The sequence below is a fragment of the Motacilla alba genome, chromosome 6 (genome assembly GCF_015832195.1).
Source record: "Motacilla alba alba isolate MOTALB_02 chromosome 6, Motacilla_alba_V1.0_pri, whole genome shotgun sequence".
NCBI classification, from domain to species: domain Eukaryota; kingdom Metazoa; phylum Chordata; class Aves; order Passeriformes; family Motacillidae; genus Motacilla; species Motacilla alba.
In genome coordinates this window covers 6,093,474-6,120,108 of record NC_052021.1, presented here as the reverse complement: position 1 = coordinate 6,120,108, position 26,635 = coordinate 6,093,474, and the positions used below count along the sequence as shown (strand labels likewise).

General features: G+C 40.9%; 1 protein-coding gene across 3 annotated transcripts in view; it reads right to left on the bottom strand.

The window, feature by feature from the left end:
• JMJD1C (jumonji domain containing 1C) overlaps nucleotides 1–26,353 on the bottom strand; it is a 160,010-nt gene extending 133,657 nt beyond the window's left edge. For all 3 annotated transcript variants that reach the window (XM_038141280.1, XM_038141286.1, XM_038141291.1), the window contains exon 1: nucleotides 26,103–26,353. In XM_038141280.1, the coding sequence (XP_037997208.1) occupies nucleotides 26,103–26,243 (141 nt within the window). In that variant the 5' untranslated portion in view covers nucleotides 26,244–26,353. The remainder of the gene's footprint in view (nucleotides 1–26,102) is intronic.
• Between the last annotated feature and the right edge of the window lie 282 nt (nucleotides 26,354–26,635).

The following is a 26,635-nucleotide window of genomic DNA, read 5'->3' as shown; positions in this document are numbered from 1 at the left end:
ACAACCAAAAGAAACGAAACTGTTTAGGCTTTAAGCAAACAGATTCTGCTCCACACAAACCCAGCATTTCAAAAAATCAGACACTATCACTCTGCTTCGTCCTGACAAGCAAAAGGCAGGCATGTTGGACTGAAGAAAGAGAGGTTCAAATACAACTTGAAAAATCTTGAATGTTATTGTTACTTGGTCAAAAAATAATGCTGTAACCACCAACATCTTACTGTACAAGGTCTGATAAACAAAACCAGTGAGGCCATGCCAGAAGCAGTGAGATTACCTGGGCGTTTAACAGACACGTAAGAGAAGTACACAATAGTTAAGCCAAGATCCACAACTAACACTGGGCTTTTCTCCTGCCAGAATACAGATCTCTCTAGAAGCAGCTGACCTACTCAAGGAATTACTCATTTGAGGACCAGCAGGCTCAGAACACTTCTGTCTATTTTATGAACCAGAGGATCTGCCACAAAGAAGATTGGCTAATTTTTCAATCGCTCCACAGCCATAAAATGTTGCAGATTTACAACCAACCATTCCCACACCTCGACTGCTTTGGACAAGACATTTGTCTCCCTGTTCATGTAACACTGACCTAACCCAGCTGTTTCCCAGAACAGCTCTGTTTTCCACATACAAGCAGGTAGAAGGATCCTCATGTTTACAAGTGGTTGTTTTCAAAGCAGCCCATGTGAATGTTAGTAATCATTGACTGAATGACTGTCAGGCAATGCAAAAGTGAATATATTTCAGAGACAAATGTCTTCTCACTCTGTTCACCATTGAAAAACCACCTGTCTTACATGTGCTTTTTTTAAAAAAGGCTGAGGCACCAATGCAACCCTTGTGAGCAGTATCACATATGCACATAACTGAATGCAGGCAATGACATCTACTTAGCCCTAGTTGTGAGTGGCTTTGTAAGCTTAACAACAAATAGATTTGCATTTGAAACGTGTCCTGATGGAAATCTTTCACTTCCTGGAATCCCACAACTGCTGAAGAAAATGATGGACTCAGACAGCCTGATTTAACCTTGTAACACTGACCTACAAAGTCTCTACCAAAAACACAAATTGCTCTGTTTTCTGACTAAGGATGTTCCAGGCATCCTCATGTCAATGGATAACTACACCTACAGACTTTGCCACCAAAAGACAGCTCATAAAATTTTGTGAGCTGCTTAACCACAAAGACGTGCAATAAGTGAAGTATTTGAGTCTGTAAACCATACCACAGTTTTCCCTGGTTTTGCACTAAGTGAAAATTTGTTCAAAGGAGAGTTATTGCATTATCACCTAGCATCCCCTGAGGAACAGCGAAGCACTGCAAATCGGAAATCTGGCATTGTAGTGATACCAGTATCTGCAACACCGAGAGACTGAAGCACTGCTCTGGCCATTCATTAACTGATACCCAGAACAATCTTGCAAAGTTTGCTATCAAGCTCCCTGTGGGTTTGACAAAAGAACTGGTGAATCTTTTCCCAGTGAATTTTGACAGTATGACTTTAATATTAAACTATTCTGCCTAGAAAATAAGAGGGGGAAGGAAAAGGGAACAAAGAATTATTGACATCCATCTGCCCATGAGATCAGACTTCTTATGCACTGTTGTTTTAATTTTCAATTGCCATGACTGCTAGAGAGAATTTGAGAGTACTGTAAAGATACTCAACCCTCTTGGAAGGTATCCAATTTATGTGGTTAGCATGGTGTGATGATGTGGAAACAGAAGATAATGTGGCCCACAGATCTTTGGCAGGCTTTAAAATATCATCTTTCATGGTAAAATTACTCTATTTTAAGTGGGTGATTGAAAGGTACTAATAAGGCATTTGGGTTGATGTCTACTGCTGTGGAGAAAACTGCTGCATTTCTAGAAGAATTTAAAGAGTCCTGGCTCTTTTAAATAGTTTTTCAAAGTCCTCTATTTAACATCACCTAGCACAGCAGTTATCAGCACGTTATGATCTCTGTCAGGGTAAGGCTAAAAAACAACTTGGATTAACCACCTGTTTTACTTCACTGATACCACTCCTTGTACTGGGGCCATAGCAGAGAACAAATGAACAAAGTCTTGGTTACCAGTCAACCTTGAGGGAACCATAAAAAAAACCTGCTTTAGAAGCTACATGCAGAAATCTGGTTTAAAACTTGTTAAAACAAGAGGCATTTAAAGATCCTCCTCTCCCAAAAGAGTATGAAGGAAAATAAAGATCTTCAGCAAGGTATAATATAACTTGAGTCACTTAGCTGCACAGTTCTTGTTCAAGACAGCACTACAAACTTGAAAATCAGCAGACATTTCCTTCCCTTTGTTTTTTACTAACCTGTCTTCAGCTTCTTTCCCATCTTATCCCTATTACATCCAAAATACATGAATCTAAGTTTTCCCAGACTTCCTACCACCACAGGTTCCCTCAAGCCACAACCCCTAAGTGAGGGAATACCATCAGCCTCACACTGCCTTGCCTGAAAGCTCACAAAAGCACTGATACAGGTGGAGGACTGCTGTAGGTAAAGGTAAAGCTAGAAAAGCAGATTACTTTTTTGCTACACATCCAAATCTGAGGAATAGAGTGCTGTTATACCAATTAAAGGGGCTCAAAGTTAAAAAGCAGCTGCATGCCCTGTTGCTGAATGAAGTTGGTTTCGATTAGGACACAAGTCACAAGTTAATGCCCTGCAAATCAGTAGTAAAGACTTTCTTGCTAGCAATTCCAAAGACACAGCGACTGTAACGCTGATGTCCTCAACATCAAAGTACATACAATAGCACGAGAGGATCTGCTCTCTTTGCCTTAGCCAATGCAAAATGCAACGTGCTATTAAGAGGTCTTTTACTCCTTTGTCCTTGGGGCAGAATTCATGACATTGAAGGTTGATTGTCTCCCCTTAAAGCAAAGGGAATCCCTGATGGCAAAAAACTGATCGTGAATGGAATCCATTAAAGCCATCGAATCACTGATCACAACCCCCTTTCTACAGAACATCTTGACCTTTCTGAAAGTTCCACTGATCTGGAATGGACATGCTGGTTATAAATATTTGGGTTCAAGTTAAATGGGCTCTCTGGGACAATCTGAGTTCTTCCATTTGTATTCCCCTTTGAGGTACCTTACCACAGAAAGCTCCCTAGCCTTCTGCATATGTTCCCTTAGAAATCTGCCTCTGAACATCCTAATATAAAGATGGAGTTCTGCTCAGCAAGAGCAACAGTCTATAAAGTCTCACTAAGGGAAGTGATTAGACCTTATTAATTTTTATCTATTTTAAGTGGCTCCCAAATGTTCTGACCACTGACAGCATTCCTTGTATCGTCCACAGAATACCTTAATGAAATTTAAGTCTTTTCAAATAGAGAGGCAACGAAGTTTCACAGACATTTTGCTGCTTTCTTGGGGCCCACCAGTGATACAGAAATCTCTTCTGAAGAGAAAATGCCAAACCAGCACACTGCCACACACCAGGCAGCTGTTTCTAGCTGTTCACATAAAACTACAGGAAACGCCACTCGCTGTAGCCACAGTTTATAGGAACAAACCTTCCCAAGGTAAGACACAATGAGCTCACTCCAACTCTGCCCAAGCACTGCAGGACACACAGCTTAAAGTGCTCTCTATGCCCTTGTGAACAGCACAAGGACATGAAGGCTCCACACACAGTCCTTCATGGCTACTCTCAATGAAACCTTGCCAAACCTCTCACTACAGGCTGCCAATCACTATTTTGCATTGCTTCTGGGTGTAAGAACGAAAATATTTTGGAAATGAAAAACCAAACGTCTTTCCACTTGAATTGGTTTTCAAAATGCAAATAAGCAACTACATCAGTCACCTGAACACTACATTAAAGTTATGACCAACTGGTTCCGAAGTTTTGGAAAGTCGTCTCTTCACAAGTTGCTTTTAACATGTTTACTAGGAAAATCTTGTAACTGAAATTACAAACTATGCTTGTAGAACTGTTGCTGTAACTGAAAACACGATGTCTTTTTTTCTTTAATGTCTGTTTGCAGGACAAGCTATGAACAGTCACTTCCAAAGTCTCACTGATGGCTCAATTACAATTTATGCTGTCATGAATTTGGCACAACAATATCTCCCATTCACTGCTATGTGAAGAGTTCACACCTTCTCTGTCCCCAGGTCTTGAAAGAGATTGCTTACCAGAAAAAGCAGTAGCAAAGCTGAAGCTAATCGAAACTGAAGAGATAACAGGCAAGCAGAGAGGTAATGAAAAAGAATGTACTAGCCAAGCAGTTTTGGTGACATAATTCAATCTGCAAAAAAGAAAAAAACGTGGCAAAATAAAACATTTTCCAAGGTCCAGTTCAGAGTTCACTGCTGTCTTACTTGTTTCCAAAGTACAAGACATGAAAATTGTTGGTTTTTTCAGCAATGCAGTGTCTCCTTAAATTATCTTTAAAACAAAACCAGATCACTTTAGTAGACTTGCTTTTGTGAAGGAAAAAAAAAAACTAAACCAAGAAAATATAACCCAAGTGGTAGTCTCAAATTTTGAATTTATTTGTTTGTGATTGACAAATCTGAGACGAGGATTGCACTGGAAATTCCGATATCTTCCCTGAAACAGTCTTTTCTAAGTTACACAAATGGATTCTCTTCTTCCTGCCCTCTCCTCCCCCCACCATCTCTTGAGAACCGCCTGAAGGCAAATATAATTGGAACCTTGCACTCGCTGCAGACATGTCAGGAACAAGAACATAATCCAGGGTCATCATGGGGCTAAAGGCAGCGCACTGCACTGCCCTGCACGGCGATCAGGCTCGGCTTGAGAAGCGTGCCTACAGCCAAGGCGAGCCCAGCAGACCTGAGACGGGGCAGCTCGCATTGTTCTCCAGGAAAATCTCTCCAGACTGCCTACAAAACATCCCCGATAGCCTAAAAGCAATTGTAAGCATTCCCCCACTCCCAGTTAAGAGGAAAAACGTAATGTCCTAAGGATTGAGGAGGGGGAGGGAAGGCTGAAAGCAAGGATCTGCTTACAGACAGAGAGTATCATTAACTATTAATAACAAAAAGGCTGCAATGCAGACAGCCTGAAATCTGGTACAGCTTACTAAATCACAACTGCATTTGAGACCATTAAACTACAGTACACCAGTAATAGCTCCACAGCTCCCTTTTAGTGAGAAATTCATACATTTATATGAAGACCACACAGCACATGTTTCCAGCAAAACTGTACTGCTAATGCCGATAGCTGTTTGAAAATTCAAAAGGATTTCTTCTAGTTAAACATTTCATTTTAAAAGTAGGTCTTTCTAAAACAGGGTGTTTTATGCCAAACAATTTACAGATGCTATTTAATAAAGCATAAGATCCGAGTGTGCAATAACACTGGGGAGGGAAATGAAATGCACATCATGCATACCTAACCAAGTTCCTTCGCTAGGAAGAAATGATGATTAAGTTTCCTCTGGGAAAAGCCCTGTGAAAGGCAGCCTCTTATGCCAAGACAGTGCAATTGCTTTGCACCTCACTTCAGAGAACTGGCAATCCTAAGCAGTTCTTACTACAACTAATAAGCAAGGTACAGCAGAGACAGCGAGTGCCAGTTGGGGCTGGGGATGGTTTGCTTTGCTTTTTTTTTTTACTTTCAGTACACTGGTGGCTTAGGTGGAACCCTCTAGTCCCATCTAAACAAATCAATTTAGCTAATCCTACTTTTTTCCCATCCAGACATTTCAAAGAGTATCGATGCAACCTTTCAGGTGTATCTTCCTTGGTGAAATACAGAGTAAGTGCTGTTCTCCAGACTGACAGGAGGACAAAGGGCTAAAGGAAAACAGGGAAGACCATTTGCAGGGCAAAAGGTTGGATCCCACTAGTGCTATTACCAGAGTATAGGATAGGCAATGTCAGGGTCTCAGAGCTGAGACAAGGGAAGTGCAAACTGGGATGAAAATGTCTGTGCTGAAGCAAAGTGAGGACGCTCCAGGAAGGGGAGATGCAGCCATTTTAGTGCTCGAATTCCGCTTTTTTCCTCACCACGTCCTTCCTGCAGCTGGCTCACAGCACTGGAGTTGTGCAGTGCTGTGCCCCTGCTGGCACTCCACTCAGGCTCCACAGAGCAAGGAGGAGATCAAGAGCCCAGCCCTGGTGCTGGACCTCACCAATTACATGATCTCCTTTCTCAACCAAGGTGGGTCCTGTAGTTTGGAATGTATTTTGGAAAAAGGGTCTATTTGATCACAGCTGACCCTGGTCTGTCAAGCCTCTCAAAGTGGAGAAAGCTGCCCACGCAAATGGGTGTTTGTGCAAAGATGGAAAATAACCAGGTAAATGACCATTAATAGAAGATTTTTTGTCAAGTTCTTAAATTCACAAATTATTCAGAAATTTACAACATGGTTTCAAAGTAACCCATATAAGAAATATGTTGAAGACACAGAAATAAAACACACAGAGAGAATTAATTATAAGAGCCATGCCAAGAAAAGTCAGGATGGACAGCCAATCAGGTCAGTTCTACAACAAAACCTGCAGATAGTAGGAGGGTGGTCCACTTTCTAGAACAGAAGTAGATCAAGAAAGATAATAAATTCAGAGTCACAACCACATCAAAAAGATACTAACAAGTGTTAGCTTGCATCTTTCTGGTATTTAATTTTTTTGTGGATTTGAATGTAGAAGTTCACTATCTCTTGGAATAAAAGTAGAAACCCTAGGAAAAAAGGAAATGTTAATAAATATATATAAAAAACAAACAAAACCCCAAACAAACCAAAAACTCCCACAAAAAACCCTTCTTTCTCAGGCTGAGAAAACAGCACAGCCTACTATAATTTCTTTTTCCAGAAGAAAAACTGGCAACTTCTCAAAGTGCTTAAGATAGTATTGTTTTTTCCCTTACCCTTGGAGTTAAGCATGCTGGTAACATTCCCACTGAGTTTGGAATCCATCAGGAACCCAAGGACCAACTTTCAGAGACATGGGAGACCAGAAGACATCAATGATTCACAGCACCTTGCCATAGTGAGAGACAGTGAATACATACTCCTTCAAAGAAACTCTGAAGAACACCAGAGACCAAAATCAACAAAATCCTTTTACCCAACATTTTTCTGAAACTGGAGCTAAAGTAATGCATCTATCTCAGAGGCTCACATTTTTAGAAGCATGCTAAAAAAAAAAAAGAAGGATGCAGAAGAGTGCTGAAAATAGGCAGGAAAACCCACTTAGTCCCATATAATCAAATTATTAACAAAGACAGAAAAATCTGACTCTAACTTGCAAATATTACCAGGAAATACTTCACAGAAAAACACTAGATAGTAATAGGCCACTATGACAAAGTCACAACTAGGGCACCTTCAAAATTTTCTTTTTTTTTTTCTTTTCATTCTCTGCCTAAAAATGAATAAATATTTCTTATCATCACTAAAATGTCTGCACAGTCAGCAGCTCCCAAGTTTTTTTACATAGATAGGTACTGAAGTTTCACAGAAACTTCTTTGGTATGTGATTCTCTTCTCCTTTGCTCTTTGTGAAGGCAAAGTATATTTGCATAACCCAAACAAGACAGTGATAATGCTGTCTGTGCTGCCAGGATCTGAGGCGTTCTCGCATGACAAAAACCTAATGCTACACCAGACAGCTTTTCATTAGCAGAATGCAATACATTTATATCCCCAAGTAATTAATGATGCAGACTGGGCAACAGGAAGTTTCACAGCAAACATGTACATTCAATCTTCTTAAGGTTTGAGCTCCAGTTTGGGGAAAACAGTGCCCAGATGAACTGAGTTTCCTTCTAACAGGCTTCTTCCATTAGTTCTCAGCTATGCTAAGCTCAGCTGACTGAAAATCAGGCCAAGCATACTAGCAATGATCATTGATGATTTGTAGCTTTCAAAAAGTTTCATACCTAAACAAACATGCCTCATTATTCACTTGAAAATTCAGCTGTTTTGAATTCAAAGCTTGCCTCTGGACAGCAGTGGAGGATTCCAATATCTCATGGACTTTTCAGTCTGTTGAGGCTTCTGCTCAAGAACTAAATGCAAGAATCACAAAAAGGTTAGATGATTTTGGTGTCAGGTGGCAGAGCTGTGAGAGGGGAATCACAGGACTTGAAATTCACCCTATTGTGCTTCTCAACAGGAAATTCAATAGTATTTTAACAGCAATGATTAACCTCTAACAAAGGACAATGGACTCACTACTCTGAACCTTCAAATCAAGCCTAAATGCCCTTTCTGGAAAATATGCTGGCATTAAATGTGCTTTGAAAACTCAGCTAGACACCCTACGATAAAGCTTCATAGCCTCAATTATTCAAGAGATGATTATTACTAGATTACCTAAATGAATTACATTTATTGCCAAGAGTCCTGAACACTATGGCTCAGAAGTTTACTGTACATATACTGAACTGACAAACAAATAGCCATTTCTAACGTAAGAAAGCTGGATTTTCCTTTCTGTGACTAGGTTCATCAATAAACCAGAACAGGATTTACCAGCAATTGCCAATTATACAGGATCTGCAGCTGCCTTGTATCTGGAGTGCAGCAATTCATTTGCCTAAGTAAACTCATGAGTTTTGGTAATTAACTGGTAGCAGATTTATTAGCCCAGAGTGTCACATTAGCAAAACCAACTCTGGGAGAAAGGTGGGCAAAGACTAGCTAAGAAAACATTAGACACAAGTTGGTCAGAGTGATCTGTGAATGCAAACACAAGCAGCACCTGAGCATTCAAACCTACAAGTTAGTGCAACCTAGAGTTTGTCAGGATTCTCAACCAGTGCACAACAACAGGTTAAACTGTGAGAAGGACTGATGGTGAACAAACAGATTATGATTTAGCACAGAAGATTATGAATCAGTTCACAGTTTTGTTTTAGAGGGTTCTCTTTCACACAAAATACTAAGCTGGCTTCTGTCCCAATGCTTAGCAGCTATATTAGTGCCAGACAATGACTTGCCAGCACATCTAATGCCACCACAGTAAACACATTCTGCAACACAGACATCAAAATCCTTGCACCTGCACTTTCCAGAATGTAACATTCCTCATCCAATGCACTATGTGCCTAATGGAAGCTAAGAAGCCACAGTAATAGTGGAGCTAATTTAAGAGACATTTACAAAGGACAGAAATACCCAGCTACCAGAGCAAGACGTCATTCAGCAAATAACAATCTCTGCCCTCTCTGCTCTTATCCACAAGGGAGACCTACAAAACTTATTTGGAAAAATGAGCCTAGGGACAAACTTCAGTGAACACCAAAAACCATAAACTCAGTAAAGTGCCATAAACCCAGTAATTTTACTCCTCTCTTCATGTTCCAAACAACCAACCAACTTTTTTTTTTTTTCTTTTTCTGGAGAATAAACTTCTTTCTTTCACTCCCTCCTCCCATCCCCTCAACCCCACTGCTTTTATTTCAAAGACTCAGACGACAAAAAGCCTATCTAGTTTTTTACCAGCCACCTACAGCAAAACATTTAACAATGGTTTCTCTACCTTTGAAACTTGGTTTGCCTATACTCTAATACAGTCACACAATAATGCCCACCTTCCAAAAGCTCCTATTTTTTCTTAACACATTTGCTAAATCTAGAAGACCTCCCTTCTCAGTAGCCCTTTTAACTGACAGCCTGCTATATATACACACACCATAAGCACAGGATACAAAAGCTGCAGGTTCACCAAGGTTTTACCTTAAAAAGGCAGACTCCCTCCCATCATAAGGCATAAAAAACTTGACCAATTCTCTGAGCACAGAATTGAAGAAAAGTAAAAACTGAGTTTAGTTACAGAACTAAGTTTTGGTGTCACTCATAGTTCAGTAAAACTCCCTCCAGAGACCCAGATGCTGCAACAGAACTTATTCATACATGCAATTCCTCTGATTGTGCTCTTGGACAAAGCCCAGTCACCCATCCTAAGCACTGTTCATCACCGACTGGCTCTACCTAGTTTACTGACTGATACTTTAGATTATCATTTTTGAAACCTGTAACCAAACTGATTTCTTATTTTTCTTTAAGCACAATGAGAGAAAGATGGAGAAAAAGTCTAAAGAATGTCTATTTTAACATCTTGTGGTGATAGTTAAGGCTATGTTGATTTTTTCAGGCACACCCATTTTCAGGACTCCTACATCTCAGTCCGAATGCTTCAATTATTACAACCCACACTTGTGAGTGGGAGCTGAAAATGTGGGGAAAAAAACTTTTTTAAAATCTTCTTTTACAACAGCAATCCTGTAGGCTTAATTAAAAACAAAGAAGCCAAAAAAAGCAAAGCGAAAAAAATTCCAAAACACAAGGGATAACACAGTCACTGGCTTAACAGCACTCAAATTCTTTGCCAAGACACAAAATTCTTTCTGTTCCTGCCTATTTTCCCTAGACACCTCCACCTCCTCCTCCCCATTAAACTAAACCAATATGTTCACACAGTTAAGCGTTCCAATAACTTGGTCAATATAAAATATTCATAGTAGTTCCAAATCTATCAAATTAGGATAAACACACCCTCCCAATTCAAAAAGCATAAAGTCTCAGAGAACTGCAAACACACCAATGCTTCTTTGTCCCCTAGCAACTCCCTCAGGTTGTCCTCTTGTGGAAGAATTATGAACTTAATCCTGAAGGCGTAATAACAGCACAGTCCAGATTTCACCATGTTTTACCACTTTTACAGGTTGGAAATGTTAAAACAAGGGGGTGTCACAAACCCTATTTAACACTTAAAATTTTGTTAGGCAAAACTGAATGAATACACATCAGAACATATGGAGCACTTCTTCTGCTTTTCTTGATGAAACCCACAGAAGTGATAAGCTTGGCTTGTGACCAATTTGACATCTTGACAAATCAAGTCAGCTCCTCACAGAAAAAGGATCTTGACTGTTACATATTTGGGCAATCCAGGTTAATGTGATTATTACTCAACTCTTCTGTCACTCCCAATTATTAAAAACTCAACAATAAAGTAAAAACCAAAGGGTCTTTGCTGCATCTATAACATAAAACACAACTAGCATTGCAAGTGATATACGAAAAAGTCTGCTGGCAACTCAAGTTGCCACCAACCTCTGTCATCAAGATGTCAATGATGGTGGGCCTACTAAACCATCAGGAAAACATTCAAGTAAAGTGATTCCAAAGCCTTTAGGACTGAAAAGGTAGCACTCAAACTTTGAGATGAGTATTCACTTAAACTTTCATTAGAAAGACCTCATTCCACTTACCACTTAGCTTCCTAGACCACAAATTACATGCACAGAGTTCAAAAGTCACAAGTCTAATCCAGTTCAAAAGGTATTTCCTGAGTTGATACCACAGAAACAAAAGAAGTGTGATAGAAATGAAGAATACATTCTCTGTGCTGAGGGGAAACAAGTTCACAACGTACTTATAATAGGAGCTGAATCAGGCTGCTGAGCACAATCCTACAGTAAGGGTCACAAAACCCATTAAAACTCCCTCAGTGGTACTAACATGCATAGTCTGCACCTCAAGCACACCGTGCTTAAGACAGAACTTTCAGTGCTCATCCAATACTCTTTGTTTCTATCATCTCCTTCTAGGTCCTCACCCTTATGTATCTTTAAGTCCTCCCCTAGGTTTGCAATTCAGTCATTACATCATTTTTTCCTTTGGACTTCACAGAACTCTGCTCACACACAGCACCTCACAAAGCTGTTATACAATAACTGTATAATGACATTATCTGTCTTTTCTACATCATTTCGCCTCCTTCCTTTATTAATGTAACTTACTGGGATTTTGGTTTCAAAGACTTCAGACTCAGCTACAACATGCCGAATCCCACTTCTGATGCATACTTAGAACCTGTCACTGGCTACATTAAAAAAATGGAAAGAAAAGGAAAAGGAAAATTCCATTTCAACCTGCCACTTTGGAGTTTTATCCCTGGCTATCCTTCATGTTTGACAGACAACTGAGAAACTCCAGTAGAGCTACTTTGCTATACACCTCAAAAACATCTACTTTCCTCTGTCAAAAGACTTCCCAAAGGTTAGGCTGCAGGACACAAACAATACATCATCATAACCTCATTTCAGCTCCTTGTCACTCTGGATTTCAGAAACTCTGTAGCAGTGACAATTTTAGCTCTGCATTTGCACAGCACCTACCACAGTGAGGTCTTGGTCAAAGAGTGTCCTACAAAGTAAACAGAGTTGCACGGATACAGAAACCGTAATCTCAGCAATTCCAAAACAGACTTGGCCAAAGTTTATCATGCACTACACAGTCTATTTACCCTGGAACATCTCAGTCTTACCTTCAGACAAATAAAATCCTATATGCAAAAGTCCATTTTTGAAGTTAACCACCCCCAACCCGTCAGATGATCTTCAAAAAAAATATACCACTGCTTAATCAATTTATTGCCCACAGAAGCAAAGAGCCAACAGACCTGTGCAACCATCTACCATTACCAGAAGCAGCATTTATAGATTTTATTTTTAAATGAGAAATCAGTTTCAGTAGGTTTGATCCTGACAATAAAAATAGAAGATATTAGTTAGGTAACTGTATCTTATTTCCTGAGGGAAGGGAGGTTTACTGGAGTCTTCCAACTGTGAGGACAGGACTAGATGATTATGAGAATCCTGAAGTACTCTAACCACAGAAAAATGCAATAAAGAGATATGGTCTAAGGAGAAATGAAAATATATCTCATCATTGGAGTAGGTAGGGTACAAGAAACGCTAAACAGGACTTGGTGCTTTGATGTTAAACAGACTTGGTGCTTTGCACAGGATGAGAGAAGATTAAAAGCAGTGTCAATAATTTTCACTCATGTAGTCACAAAGATCTCACTCTAATATGCTACTTTAAGACACCTTCTCCCTGCATAACTGGCAATGAAAAGTGTTTTCTCATGCTGGCTACCTTGGTTTGATATTTCTAAAATTAGAAGCTAAGAAAAAACATAGAACACAGCAAGATGCATGGGGATATTATTTAACAGCACTCATTTGAAAGCACACCAACAATGCCTTCTAGTTGCAATGACTGTGATATTACGTGTGCTATGAAATTGTTTCAAGATTTCTTTGCAAATTACTTTCATACATTGCAACCTATAGAAAAGTTATAATTGTATTATTTTCCCCAGGAGTACATTTCCCATAATGCACATAACACTTTAACTTAAAGACCACTGCAATCTCAAACCAGTGTCACAGGCTAACCACTCTTCAAATTGTAACCCATTTGGCATGGGGTTGTGGTCCTAAAATTCATTTTCTTCCAGACTGTTAGTACATCTTCCAGATAGTTAGTACAATCTTGCATCAGAGTATCTAAGTAATTTCCATTTTAAATAATGTCAGTAGTGTTAGAAAACAGATAAAAGGATTACACAGAAGCAACCAATAGAGAAATAGACTTCAAAGCACAACTTAACAGCATGCACAGCCCCATGTCCATTGTTACTGCTCCCCACACCACCCTTCACCACTACTCAAGGGCCACAGACCACAAACCCCACCCTCTCAGCTCTCCCAATCAACAAAGCCAATAAAACAGCAGAGGAAAGGCCTGCACAGTCCATTGCACAAATACTACAGCAGCAATTTTCAACTTCTGTTGCAAAGCAGATATATCAATTTTCTTATTATCTCTAGGTTTTATCACCATAAATGCCAATACTAGTAGGCAATATATCATCACCACACAAATTTATTACTTTCTACTATTGCTTCTAGGTGTGTGTGTATACACACACACACATATAACTTTAAGCATATTTCCCAGTCAAGATTTCCTTATTAATTTTCAGCTACTGAAAATTTCAGAGGATCTGGATGTTTCTGGCCACAAATGAATTTCTTATGAGGCCTGCAAAACAAATGACTCGCAAACCCATACATTGTACTGATGGTGAGCTGGCTGCTTGCCTAATAGGCAGGCCTGCAGTTCCAAACCTCATGCTGCCACTGCCCAGCTGACAGGCCCAATAAAGAAAGGTATGGAATACTGATGTGGTGAAAAAACACCTGGTATTAATTAAAAGTAGCTGTCAGCAAAACACATATTTAAGTTAGACATCACTGTCTTCTAAGGCCCAAAGGGAAAAAACCACCAACTTCTCCACACTAAAGAAAAAGGTTAATTCTGTAGCCTCGCTGGTTCAGACATTAAGATTGATATTCACACTTGAAATAGCCTGGAGGTGGATAAAGCTGCAGAGAGTTTGCACTTTACCAGACATCTGATAAACTAATCCCCTTCAAGGCGACCTGTCTGAGTTCTCATAACTAAAAGAATTCAACCGCGGCTTTACTTAAAATCTGAGATTAAAAAAATCAGCTGAAAGGAAAGCCAATCAAGCAGCACATATTCAGAGAAAATGTGTGTGCATTAGCACAGACACACTCAGACCCACGTTTCTGTGTACACAGAAACTACACAGGTAGTCCAAACCTACCACAGTGTCAGGCACCATGTCCCTCCACCACAATGTGTTTTAAGGAAGCGGTTTCTAAGACCTAACTTTCCAGAAACTTTCTTAACTCCCAGAATTATGCTGCTGTGTCATTATCCACAGTACTCAGACCGCCAGTCTAGAGTTCTCTATCCCAAAAACTCTGCAATTCTAAGTGAGGTTTGAGCTCAGGCTCTCTGTCGCATACATGCAGTCCCAAGGAAGAGTAGCACATGCCTGCTATGTTACAACTGAGTCTCCCTTGGCAGCCAAGAGCTGACAAATAACAAGCAGATACAGCTAAGTCCTGGAAAGAGAAGTAAACAAAGCAATTAAGAACAGCCACAAAACCCCCCTCAGTTCTACAACTGACATAAGAAATACCAAACTGACAGCTTTAGGAACAAGAACTGCACATGGCCCGAGCTGTAATTAATTACACAGCAATACCAGCTTCATGTCTGTGCTCTGACCTTAAGTAATCAATGCTTTTCGAGATTTCCTTTTTTCTTGAGCTTAAGAAACCACTAGGTTTAAGTAAAGCTATCAATTCAGGTACTGAACTTGAACATTTAGATTTTCCTTGTTACTAACTTCTTAATATTTCTTAGTACTAGAGCATGGACCCAGAGCAGCCAGAAGCCTCCCAGGAAGGGATACTGCCTTTTGTGCAGCCAGGAGGAGCCTTCCTTTTGTCAATTTACATCAAACCACCTATGTGTTTCTGCATTCAAACCATCAGAGCCCACTCTTCTTTCCTTGCCCCCTCTGTTGACTGACCCACACCTTCTAGCTTGTGTATGGGTCACAGCACATGTCACAGACAAGACAGCCACAAAACAGAGTATCATCATACAATCTGAGAAAGCTTCAACCCATACAGACTAGCACCTTACCACTTCAGAAGGCTTCAGGTGTCTGCTCATCTTGCTGTTTAGCCCAACCTTTTATCCCCTCATGGTTGATGCATTGCACCTGTGTGCCCTGTGTTCCCTTTGGTGGTTGGTCAGTGCCCCTGGGCACCCCATGGCTCATTAACTTTAATGCTGCTCACCTGCTTCTCACAGCTGTAGCCCATTGTAACTCCCAGTAACCACAAAGTGTGCGTCTACGGGTATGTGCCTGCCTGGTCTTTTCAGAGAAAGTCCTGATTAAAGAGCTCAAGAACTTATAAAAAAGTTTTCAGGGGAAAAAGAGAAAAAAAAAAGGAATAAAAAAGAAAAGTTGTTTTCCATTCTTTCCTGCCACCAAACACTAGCTGACTCAATCCTAAGACTCCTGAGAGCCATTCTGCGTGTCCTTATATCGTCCTCTTCTTAACTGAAGACATACTTCCCAAAGTGCAGACCAGGACCAAAACTAGACTTCCGTAAAAAAGGAAGGAAAAACATTGCACTGATTGGTTATGTCAACTGAAGCCTTAAACTCTTTCAAATGCACCAGTAAACATTTCTGGAACACAGGTTCCAGATACCTGGAAATGGGTAGTTACCATAATACAAAACACATCTTAGAAAAGAATCTAAGAGGATATTGAATGCAGTCCTTTTAGTTCAGCCAACAAACCTAAGAACCCTCTGGAGACAGAAACTTCCTCCATTTAAGAGGAACCAACTGAAGAGCCTATTAAGTTCTACCATTATTCTAGCAGAAAAGTAATATATGGGAAAACTTAACACTTGTATCCCGTGTATCACGTTTGAAACTAAGCCATTGAGCAGCAATCCATTCTGCCATGTTATTGAAACATGAGCCATGCTCAAATGCATTTAAAACTCAAAAAGTTTCAAATCAGATATCAGAAAACTTACTGTCAAAAAAATTTTGACAGGGAAAAATATGCCAAGGTATACACACACATCCCACTGAAAAGGCAATATTACAGAACTCAAAAAAACCCCCAAAAAACGCCAACAAATTACGTAGCACCAGCAAGCCATTTCTCTAGGCATCAACAGAAAGCCAAATCTTTTAATTTTAAATACAAAAATCTTCACAATCATTTACTTAAGTACTACATTCAGTTTTAAAAGAAACCATCTGATGGAATCATAAAGTTAGTCAATGAATAATTTATTAAACAAGATTTTTCATTTTCTAAAGTCTTAGACCTGACTCACTAAATTGAAATCTTGTAAAAAGCAATCAGTAACAAAAGAAATGGATTAATTTAGAATACATACTTTTAAAGGAAAAATACTACAAAGTAACAAAGCACTTGAAACATTTTCTATTTATAAAAACAAATTGAACTTTCTTTAAATGAGTCAAAATGTATTATCTCTTCTAAAAGATGGCACAGAAGGAGGTAAGTACCCCCTAACACAGAAAAGCTACCCATTTAATTGAGAAGTGATCATGACATTATCTAAAAATATTCACATATCACATTCTGACCTACATAAAAAATTTTAAATATGACAATATATAGGAGGTTCAGGTGTTTTTAGGACAGCACACCTGAATTAACAGTTAGCAAGACAGAAATATTTCATTATCACCTCCACATTTTTTCAAACCTTACTCTCAGCTTAACTGCTATTAAATAGATTACCACCAAGGTCTGACCAACATCTGGGTATACTAAACATAAATGCACTTGCAATGGACAATTTTGTTACCAAAACTAAACAGAAAAATCAACAATATAGTCCAGTGAATAAATAAATTATAGTTTTTTTAAAATTTAAAACTCATTTATAATGTTACCTCATTTCCTGGAAAAAATAAAATTCTACTTGACAGTATTAAATTAAAAGTGATCAGAACAACCTGCAGAAAGGGAATCATGTGAAGATACACATCTTGGTGGAGAGCCATTTCAGATAAGCAAACAAACTGCACTCTTAGGAATAATCTAGTTGAAAGAGACATTTATTTGGACAGGGTTGGTAGGGACTGACAGAAGAGACACCTCCTTTTCTCTTGTGTTAAGAAACAGTGAAGGAAAACTGCCACATTTATAAGCTCCAGGAGACAAATATGAAGTCACAGAGCAGAACTAATAAAATCCTGAGTGCCATGCATAAATAATGAAAAAATCATGAATGTCAAACAAGGGGTGACTGTGGACTTGTACCTCACAATGCAGGGACCAAAGCATATCTGAAACAACAGAAGGGAATCCTGAGTATGGTGCACAGGTAAAGCCTGACCCTTCTTTGTCACAGGATTTTGAGAAGTTCACAGAGATTCAAAAAGATTTCCCACTAATTCATTTATGAGAAACCCAGGAAGGGCTACAAACCTCAAAGTCCTCTGCTGGATGAGGTCCCTGAGCTCCAAACCCTTATAACAAAACACTGAGAAGTGCAGCCACATGCCAGAATTGTAGAGGTGTGACAGCAAATCATCACAAGAGCTCTGAAGGCCACAGTACCTCATTCCATTCAGTCTTCAATTATAACAGCTTTTGTACTTCTGACTAAAATGTTAGCAACTAGACCACTGTTAGCTCCTAATTCTTTAAATCTCACCAAGAGTCTCCAGCCTGAAACTCATTAACCTGCCCTCTAAAAGCTGCTTGCACCACGTCTTGATTGGACACTCTTGCTCCTGTCTTTGATGAACACCAAGGGTGAAAAATTGAAGTCTTCAAGTCATGTTGCAGGAAGAATTAGGGTGCAAGAAAAAGTACAGATTAATGAGAAACTCCACCCTAAGTCTTCAATACCATTTTCTGGTTTTCCTTATCCAGGATATTCTATACCGACTGAACAGTTTAGATTACATATTTTCTATCATTACCCCAACAGGTTTCTTTGTCTGCTCGACTTTGGCTTTTGGGCTGCTTTGTTTGTTTTTGAAAGGTAGTAAATTTACATTCCATGTTTCGGGAAAGAAGAGAAGCCAAGAAAAACAAAAAAATAAGGAAATAAGCTGGAGCAATGTTTCAAAATGAACTGTCCTTGCCAACACTCCTCCAAAATACAGCTTTTCCAGTCCCTCCTCACTAGACATGCAGGACTGAAGAGATTTGACTTGGACCACCTGGCAATGACTCAGCAAGTGCTCTCTTTTTCACAGTGCAATCAAAATTCAGATTTTAAACCATCGTTTGATTGAAGAGCTCTGGTCCCTTAGCCAAAAACTAAAACCATGGTGAGCCAACCCAAATAATAAGTCAGCAGAGTCTACTTGAGTTACCTGCAGTGAAGCCTTGCTGCAATCATTTCAACATCTGCATCAGCTGTAGTGCTGTTCAGAACACTCAAAAAGATCTTTCTTGATGCACAAGTATTATAGGCAACACTTTACTGAGTCATCAGAGGTTTATGCATTTTAACATAGATCTAGATGCTTAGGTTTCCCTCAGAGCATTTAGTTTCACATCTATTCTTCCAAAACTTGCTTTTGTAAGTAAGTCTTGCATCAGCAGACATCAAATGATCATGTCATGCGCTATTGTGAACATTTATTTCTTTATTCAGCTGAAAGAAGAAATTACTCATACTCTGTGAATAAGTATCATTAATACAACTGAACACATCTACTAGTTACTGCATACAACCCTCAAAGGTACTTAAGTCAGTTTTCAGCTTCATTCAGGCCATGGTCCAGAGACATTTCTCCTGGACACAGTTCCACCTTCAGCTGCTCCTGCCCTCGGACTGAGCCCATACCACCTCCTCCAGCCTCAGTACAACTGCTTCAAGTGCCATATGGTGAAGGATCAGGAAACTGTTCAGGGTTAAAAAAAAAAATTAAGCCAGCAGTGCCACCAAGAGAAATGTCTGTGGAACCACAGTCTTCAAAACTTCTAAAAACACTGCCACTGGAGGATCAAGATAGACACTTCTAATGCTCATCCTGCATGTTCTGTGCCCATGAAGCTCCAAATAGGGTACGTGAATTAGCTCAAAGCAGTTGCTGTATGTACATGAAAGTAACTTCCTCAGGAGCAAATCAAGTTGCTTCATTCCACTTAATTCTGAAACACTGCAACAGCTGTTTTAAGTAAAATATTATTTTAAAGAAAATTACTAGAAAGCAAAACACAGCACAATCCTTGAGGCTCCTCTGGACACCCTGCTCTCATTTTGTCTTATAACACTGAAAATTAGTGGTGCACAGGTAGAACATCAACTAACAATAGTAACTTTCTGGAGGAAACAATATAATGAAGCAATATAGCATTAGTTTAGCTTAGAATTCTCCACCAGTCTCCAAGAACAGGCTGGTTACAAGCAGAGGTGGTCTCAGTCCCCTCCCAGCAGGGTGAGGAGGGAAACCTTCCCTGAAGCAACGTGGGATGTCAAAGCCCAGAGCACAGCAGTGGGCAGGAACAGCACGTCACAGAGGTGTCTCTTCCCAAACAAACACTCGCTGCCAACTTAAGCTGAACTTCTCACATGATCTGCACTTAGTTTTTTTCAGCGAAAGCAGCAGCAGTTTACCAAGTCCAACTAAATGGGAAAGTCAAGCCGAATCCCAGTAAAGATTCAAGATCCCTGATGGAACTAAGCATCTCTACAGTTCACCGACAGTAGGATTAGAAGAGGGCTGAGCCGAGTTTTGGCCAAATTTTGCAAGGATCACTATTAAAATTCCTTCTACTTCATACTAAATATCAGTTCTACTGTTCTCAGGCAGGTTCAGAGATCCTGGAAGGTGCACAAGAAGAATGGCTTCTTACAAATAGTTGCTCATTTTCTACAACTCTTTATGATGGCTAAGCCATGCTTTCAGACAGCTCCAAAGATTCACACAAAGTTCCAGAAGAAGAAAAATCTGAGGTAACGCAAATGTGGAATAATACAGTATTCATACACAAAACATATAAAAGGCAAAAGCATTTTTTTTATTAAGAAAATATCTAATATCTCTTCCTAAGAGCCTCCTGAAGGATTTAACTACAGGATAAAACCTTTCTTTTCCCATACTTTGTTCACTGTTGCTTACTTTACAACTAGGCAACAAATGAAATGGGCTGTCCTTAGCTCAGGACACCTAAACTCTCTTTGCCATCTTGACATTCAAACAAACTTTACTCAAAACCCATCAGTGCAGGTACATTTACTTATTGATCTACATCTTACTCAGGTTTCTCGTAGTAAGAGAAGTGAAGAGGGAAGGGCAGAGTATGAAGCACTGAATCCTTGCAGTCAATTTCATAGGACTGCTCCTCTGTTTGATCTTTTTGTCAAATTACTACGAAAGAGATACTCCTTCCTGAACTATCTCTGGAATACAGATGAGGCGACACTCACAGACACAGGATGACAAGCTCAACCTTACTAGGAACACAAAAGAAAGCAGGAAGTTTTCTTTACAGCTTAGCCAAGAAAAGACTACCCAGCTGACACACACCAAACTTACAAGACTCTTGTTGGCATCAACACTGATACAGAATAGCAGGAACAACTGAAAAAGGCCTAAATCACTGCTGCGTTTTGAGCTTCTCCCACTCCTTTCAAACCAGATTCAAAACACATCCTACAACAACATTCCTTCATTCAGAGGCAGCAGTGATGTGATAAACTCTGGCATGCCTTTAGTGTCATCTCCAATAGCTGAAGGAAATAACGTGACAGGATCCTCACCAACAACTTGCTCTTCATCTTTAACCCAGATGCTAGTACAGAAACATACAGAATTTTTAAATTCCATTAACCACCGACAAGCTGTGCACAATGAGTTTGAAACATATTTATTTGTTTACTTTCTACAATAATTTTACTGAAGATTTTTCTGTGTCTTTCAGTTTATGTCAAATCTAACAAGTCAAAGCTGCAGAGCACATACTTCAATAGGAAGGAATGAAAAAGGAAATTTCATTTTCAACAGATCAGCTCAAACGTGTTCAAAAAATTAACACATCCACTTTCTCCTTCAAATACTTACTTAGCAGAAGGAGGACAGAGGACAACATGCAACACACTGCACTAAAAATCAATATATGGCAGAAACCAAGTGTAACCTACAGAAGTGCAATTGTGTGCCTCTGTGACAAAGACAGATCCCATTCATAAACTTTGGGAATGCAGAAGCACGAAGATGAAAATAAGTACAGTTTGTAAAAAGACTAGGTAAGAGCAGCTCCACACACAGTGAAGGCAAATTCAACTGCATCATTTAGTGAGAAGCTAATCAGAGTATAAGGTACTTGTCAAAATATATTTTATTTTCCAATTATCCAAAATTATTTCAAATAATTTTCATATTAAGTGTAACACAGTAGTAGTAAATTTTCATTACATTTTGCAAACTTCCATTTTACTTTTAAGTGGAGGTAAATTCAGTTAAAACAGATACACAATCTGCTGATATCCTCTTCAAGTGGTTTTACCAGACTTACTGAATTTTTAACAATTGCCTGTTTGTAAATTGCCAAATATGAGATACCAAAAAACTACAATTCACCAAAGGTATTAGTGTATTGTTTACACCATTATATTTTACTGACTTTACTGTAAATAAAAATCACACAGCTGCTTTAAAACTATCATTAATATTTAGGCTTTTATGAAGAGTATGTGATATGGTGATTTATTGCCACAATATATTTCCCTATGCACAATTATTAGATGTTAGTCTGCCTATCATAATGCATTAAAGACTACCAACTCAATTTTTATGCTGTCTTCCAAACCACGTTAATCATGGCAGAAAAATTCATGCATCAATAAACACGAACTTACAAATTACTGAGATTTCAGTATTTTAAAATTAATGGTATTTCTTTTTTAAGAGTTGCACATTGTATGTTTAAAAGTTTACTTCGATCTTCCCTTTCATCACAACATCAAAGGTTTGCAACCTATGGCCCAGAAAGCAATTCTTAAGGGACAGTAAAGACCAGGGAGATCATATGGCATTGACTCCACCTCTTTCCTCCTGGCCATTTCTTTATTTGCTCAGAGTTATCACTGTAATCAGAGCAGCACACAAGCTTTTCCAGGCAGTTAGAAGGAAGGAAAAACAGAGCTCCCAGTTTCCTCTAACAACACTCAGTGTGAAGCTGAAAAATAGTTACGAATTCTCTCAATGGCTATGAAACACACACACACACATATCAAACTTCTGTCCTTGCTTTGGTTTTTAAATAAATGCTTTGCATGCAACAACAATGTCCAAGAAAGAAAGATCAAGAGGTGTAACTTATAAAGCCCAGACCATGAAAACCAGCAAGAAAACTCCTGAATTAGATTTTATACAGTGCACAAATTACACCTGTATGGCAAGTGTTTACAACATCTGTAAGCATTAGAGGATGACTAAGAAGGAGCACAGCTTCCAAATCCTGGCATGGAGGGTCTCATGTAATGGCAACAGCATTCATATTCCAGGAGACCAACAGCACTCACAACCAGCGCCAGCTGTTCTCACCATATTCCCCACTAGTGGTGGGGAAAAGCTGAGGAAGGAAAAATTTCTGTAAAGCAGTGGGAGAAAAGATACTTTGATAGTGTTCTCTTTGTAAATAAATACGTTAGAAAAAAAGATCTTACATTTCAGCTATATTGCAGTCATGAAAAGTATAAGGAAAGAGTTATTTAATATACTTTTTACTTTATTCAGTACAATAATGGAGTAGGGGAGACCTAGCAGGAGGAAAATACTAGACCCTTGAGTTCTTTCCTGCGTTTTCCTACCAGGACAATAATTTCAACTATGAAAATAATAATTAATTTAGCTATAAAAATACAATCATGATACAAATTTAGCAGCATACAAAAACTGGCCTCTTGATTTCCCTGCTCAAAAGTGGAGAGCAGCTAGTCCAGCCTTCAGGTCTGGAGTTCCTGATTTAATGAGTAGTTCTGTTTACAGCAGAACTAATGAAGCTCAGTTTCCTCTGGATTTGCTCCTATAAGCCCTGTGGCCACTTAACATTAATTACATCAGTTGCCTCTAAACTTGCCCATGTCTCCTTGAGCTCCTGCACTCCATAAAACTCCCCATTTGTCCATATATTCCCACAGGCACACACTGAGGCTTGCTCTCACACTTCCATTAATGCTCAGCTCTTTGTCATGCCCTCAAACCCACCTTCTCATCCCATCAGCTCCATCGCCCATCTCTGAATGGTGCTAAGACAGACAGCGTATGCTGCAGCTGCTTTGAGGCTGGGTGCATGCTGGCTGGCCAGCCGGAGATCACCTCTTCACTTCCAGGAGAACACCAAATGCCATGACCTCCTTGCTTTTATGGTTTTTTGGGGAGAGGGTTTCTCAGATGTCAGCTTTCACACAGACAGTCTTTCTCAAACACTTCCCTGTTCTTAAACTGGTTGAAATTGTCTGGGGGGTTCACACTTACACTTACCCAGGAAGAAAAGACACAAAGTCAATGCAAATAGCACTTCCTTCCAAAGCCAGGATTAGGAGGTAACTCAGTTCCAGCCAGCTGCAATTCACATGGGAAATGCCCACTGCTGCCCTCCTCCTGTCCTGTGGTTCAGGGCAGCTTCTGCATTTCTCATTCATCCTCCCCACTCTTGTGGGACCAGGAAAACACGAAATAGACAAAAAGTCAATTTCAACATTTTTATACTGCACCCTGTGGGCAGCAATGAAACTGTCAACAAGAATTACTGCTTCACTCCAGTGACGGGGAGCAGAAGGGTCTGGGAGCTATTACAGGGATGGCCACCTCAAAACAAAAGCCATGGAAGGATAAGAGCAGCAGTTACTCCAGCTAGGATAGCACACATAGAACAGGGCTAACAGGAAAACATGGTTGTCCTTTGCTGCGGGCAGGGGAAGAGGATCATCACATTAGCAAATATCGACTAACAAGAAGTTAATGTTCATTATAAATGCAGAAAGAGAGTCCAACCTGCAGAAACTACCTGTTGCTTAAAGGAACCTTATCATTTTTTCCTCTATCCACTTCTTTGTGCTTTGGGGCCAGAGAACACATAACGCAAACCCCAAATGCTGCACTTTAAAGAGGGCAATGATGTTCCAGTAGTTAAGTACTACTGCATGTCTATTTAGACCTAGAAATTATTTTCAAGACCCTCCCAAGCTTCCAGCACTCGCAGGTGACTAGGAGTGTATCCACATAGCATAATGCAGTGCTGTGCAGCTATACTGAACACCACAAGGAATATGGCCATGTTAGCTCTGCACTGCACCCAGGCTGAGAGGCTGGAGCATCCATCCTGCTTCTCAGGTAGTTTGGATCTGTGCAAATGGTGCTTCACCACAACACATAAGCATACCCTTAAGTCATCCTGCCTCAAAAAACAGCTGTAATGTGACAGTTCTTCCTTAAATTACCAAGAATTGGAACGAAAGAGCATCTGAAGAGAAAAACAGACACCAAAGTCAAGAAGAGGAACAAGTTTTTACAATCGGCAGCATGCATTTAACAAAACAGAGCCCCTGAAATGCCTTTCTCTCTTTATATCAGCTCTGCCCCTGGAGTTTACAAATTATGGCTCTGACTTGTAAATGTTAGTAAATACCTCCTTAAACCTTACTCAGTGTTTCCATAACTGTATATAGATTCTAGAGACTGCCCTGCAAGAATAACATCCAAAATAGGTTCTAAAAATAAAGTGTTCTAGACGATTCTCACATATAGCCAAAGGCTGAAAACACAAACCATTTCATAAAGAAGGGCATGAACTTGAATTATGAGCTTGAATTCGAGGGCTCCTTGAATTATAGCTGGAGAATGGGAAAAAATCCAGAACAGCATGCCAAAAAAAAAAAACAAAACTAACCAACAAACCCAACCAACCAAACAACCAAGAAAACTAACCCAGAATATAGCAAAAAAGTAGCATCTCAAGTCCACGTTCTGTTTTTGAAACAAAGCTTGAAGTCTGGAACGAACAAAAACAAGAATTCTTAATCCTGTGATTCACACTTGTCGAACTAAGCAATCGATAATCTCTAACACCAGGCAACTGTTTGCCTGATGAGTTTGTAAAAAAGGCAACATTCCACTCCGATCAGTGTCGGGCTGTGAACGCCTCCCCCTTGCCAGCAGCAATATGGATTGCCCGGCGCAGTCCGGTGATTCCTTTTTTCAGCCTACGTAATGCCCATTTACATAGTCGTGATATTTTTAAATGTGCTTTCAGAAGCACTAAATGACATAAAAACATGGCAGGAGACAACCACGGAGGTAACACCGCACTCCTGTGACTGCGGAATTCGCGAACAATATATAACGACCAAGTCCGGGGAGCACAATAAAACTCCATTTTACAGATTATGCATTCAGAACACCAACCCAAGGAAATCCTGGCCGTGTTTCCCCCCCACAGCGAGAGTGTGTCTGAGCACAACAGAGCACATATCCTGGCTCCTTCGCTAACCTACACGCACATTCCTACACCCCTTAGGAAAACAGTGACAGCGGGCATGAAAGGAAGGGAAACAATGACATTCTTTTAATAACAACGTTCAGCAGCGCGCCGGACCCGCTCGGACAGTGCTACGCGGCGGCAGTTCCCGCATTCCCCTGGATCAGCCGCATTCTCCCCTGCCGCTCCGGGGGCAGCCCGATTGTCCCCCGCCGGCCAGGCCCGGCGGCCGCACGGCCGGGGCGCGGAGCGGCCGCGCACGCCGCCAGGAACCGCACCTGGCGCCAGCCGTGACCCCCGGCTCCACGTCACTGTGCCCGGCCGGGCGCGGGGCCGTGTCACGCCGGGCCCGCCGCCCCCCGCCGCAGCCCCCGGCCCGGCCCGAGCCGCGGCTCTTACCGCCAGGTCGGGGCTGTGCGAGTCCCGCTGGGACACGGCGCGGATGACCCCGGCCCGCCAGCGCCCGCTCTCCGGCGGTTCCTCGCCGCCGAGGCACAGGAACCGCTTCCCCACCAGCTCCGGCCGCGTCTCCACCGCCATGGCCGCCGCCGCGCAGGCACCGCACCAGCCGCCGAGCCCGCCGCTCTAGGGGCCGCGCATGGCGGGCGCGGGGCGGGGACGGGCGCGGGGCTCTCGGGCTCGCAGCGGCGGGAGGGTCGGAGCCCCTCGGCCGCGCCGCCGCCGCCACAGCCCGACACAAACAGCGAGCGAGGGGCGGGGGCGGGCCGGGGGTGCGCGCTCCCTCCCTCCCTCACCTCCTCCCTCCCTCGCTCCCGCGCGCGCCCGCCCGCCGCGCTGCGGCCCCGACCACTCCGCCCACGCAGCCCCACTGCCATGGAGACCGACGCCGCGCGACGTCTCCCTCCGCCAGGCAGCGCGGGGCTCGCGGCCGCAGCGCGGCAAAGAGTCCGCGGCCGCTGGGGTGGCACCGG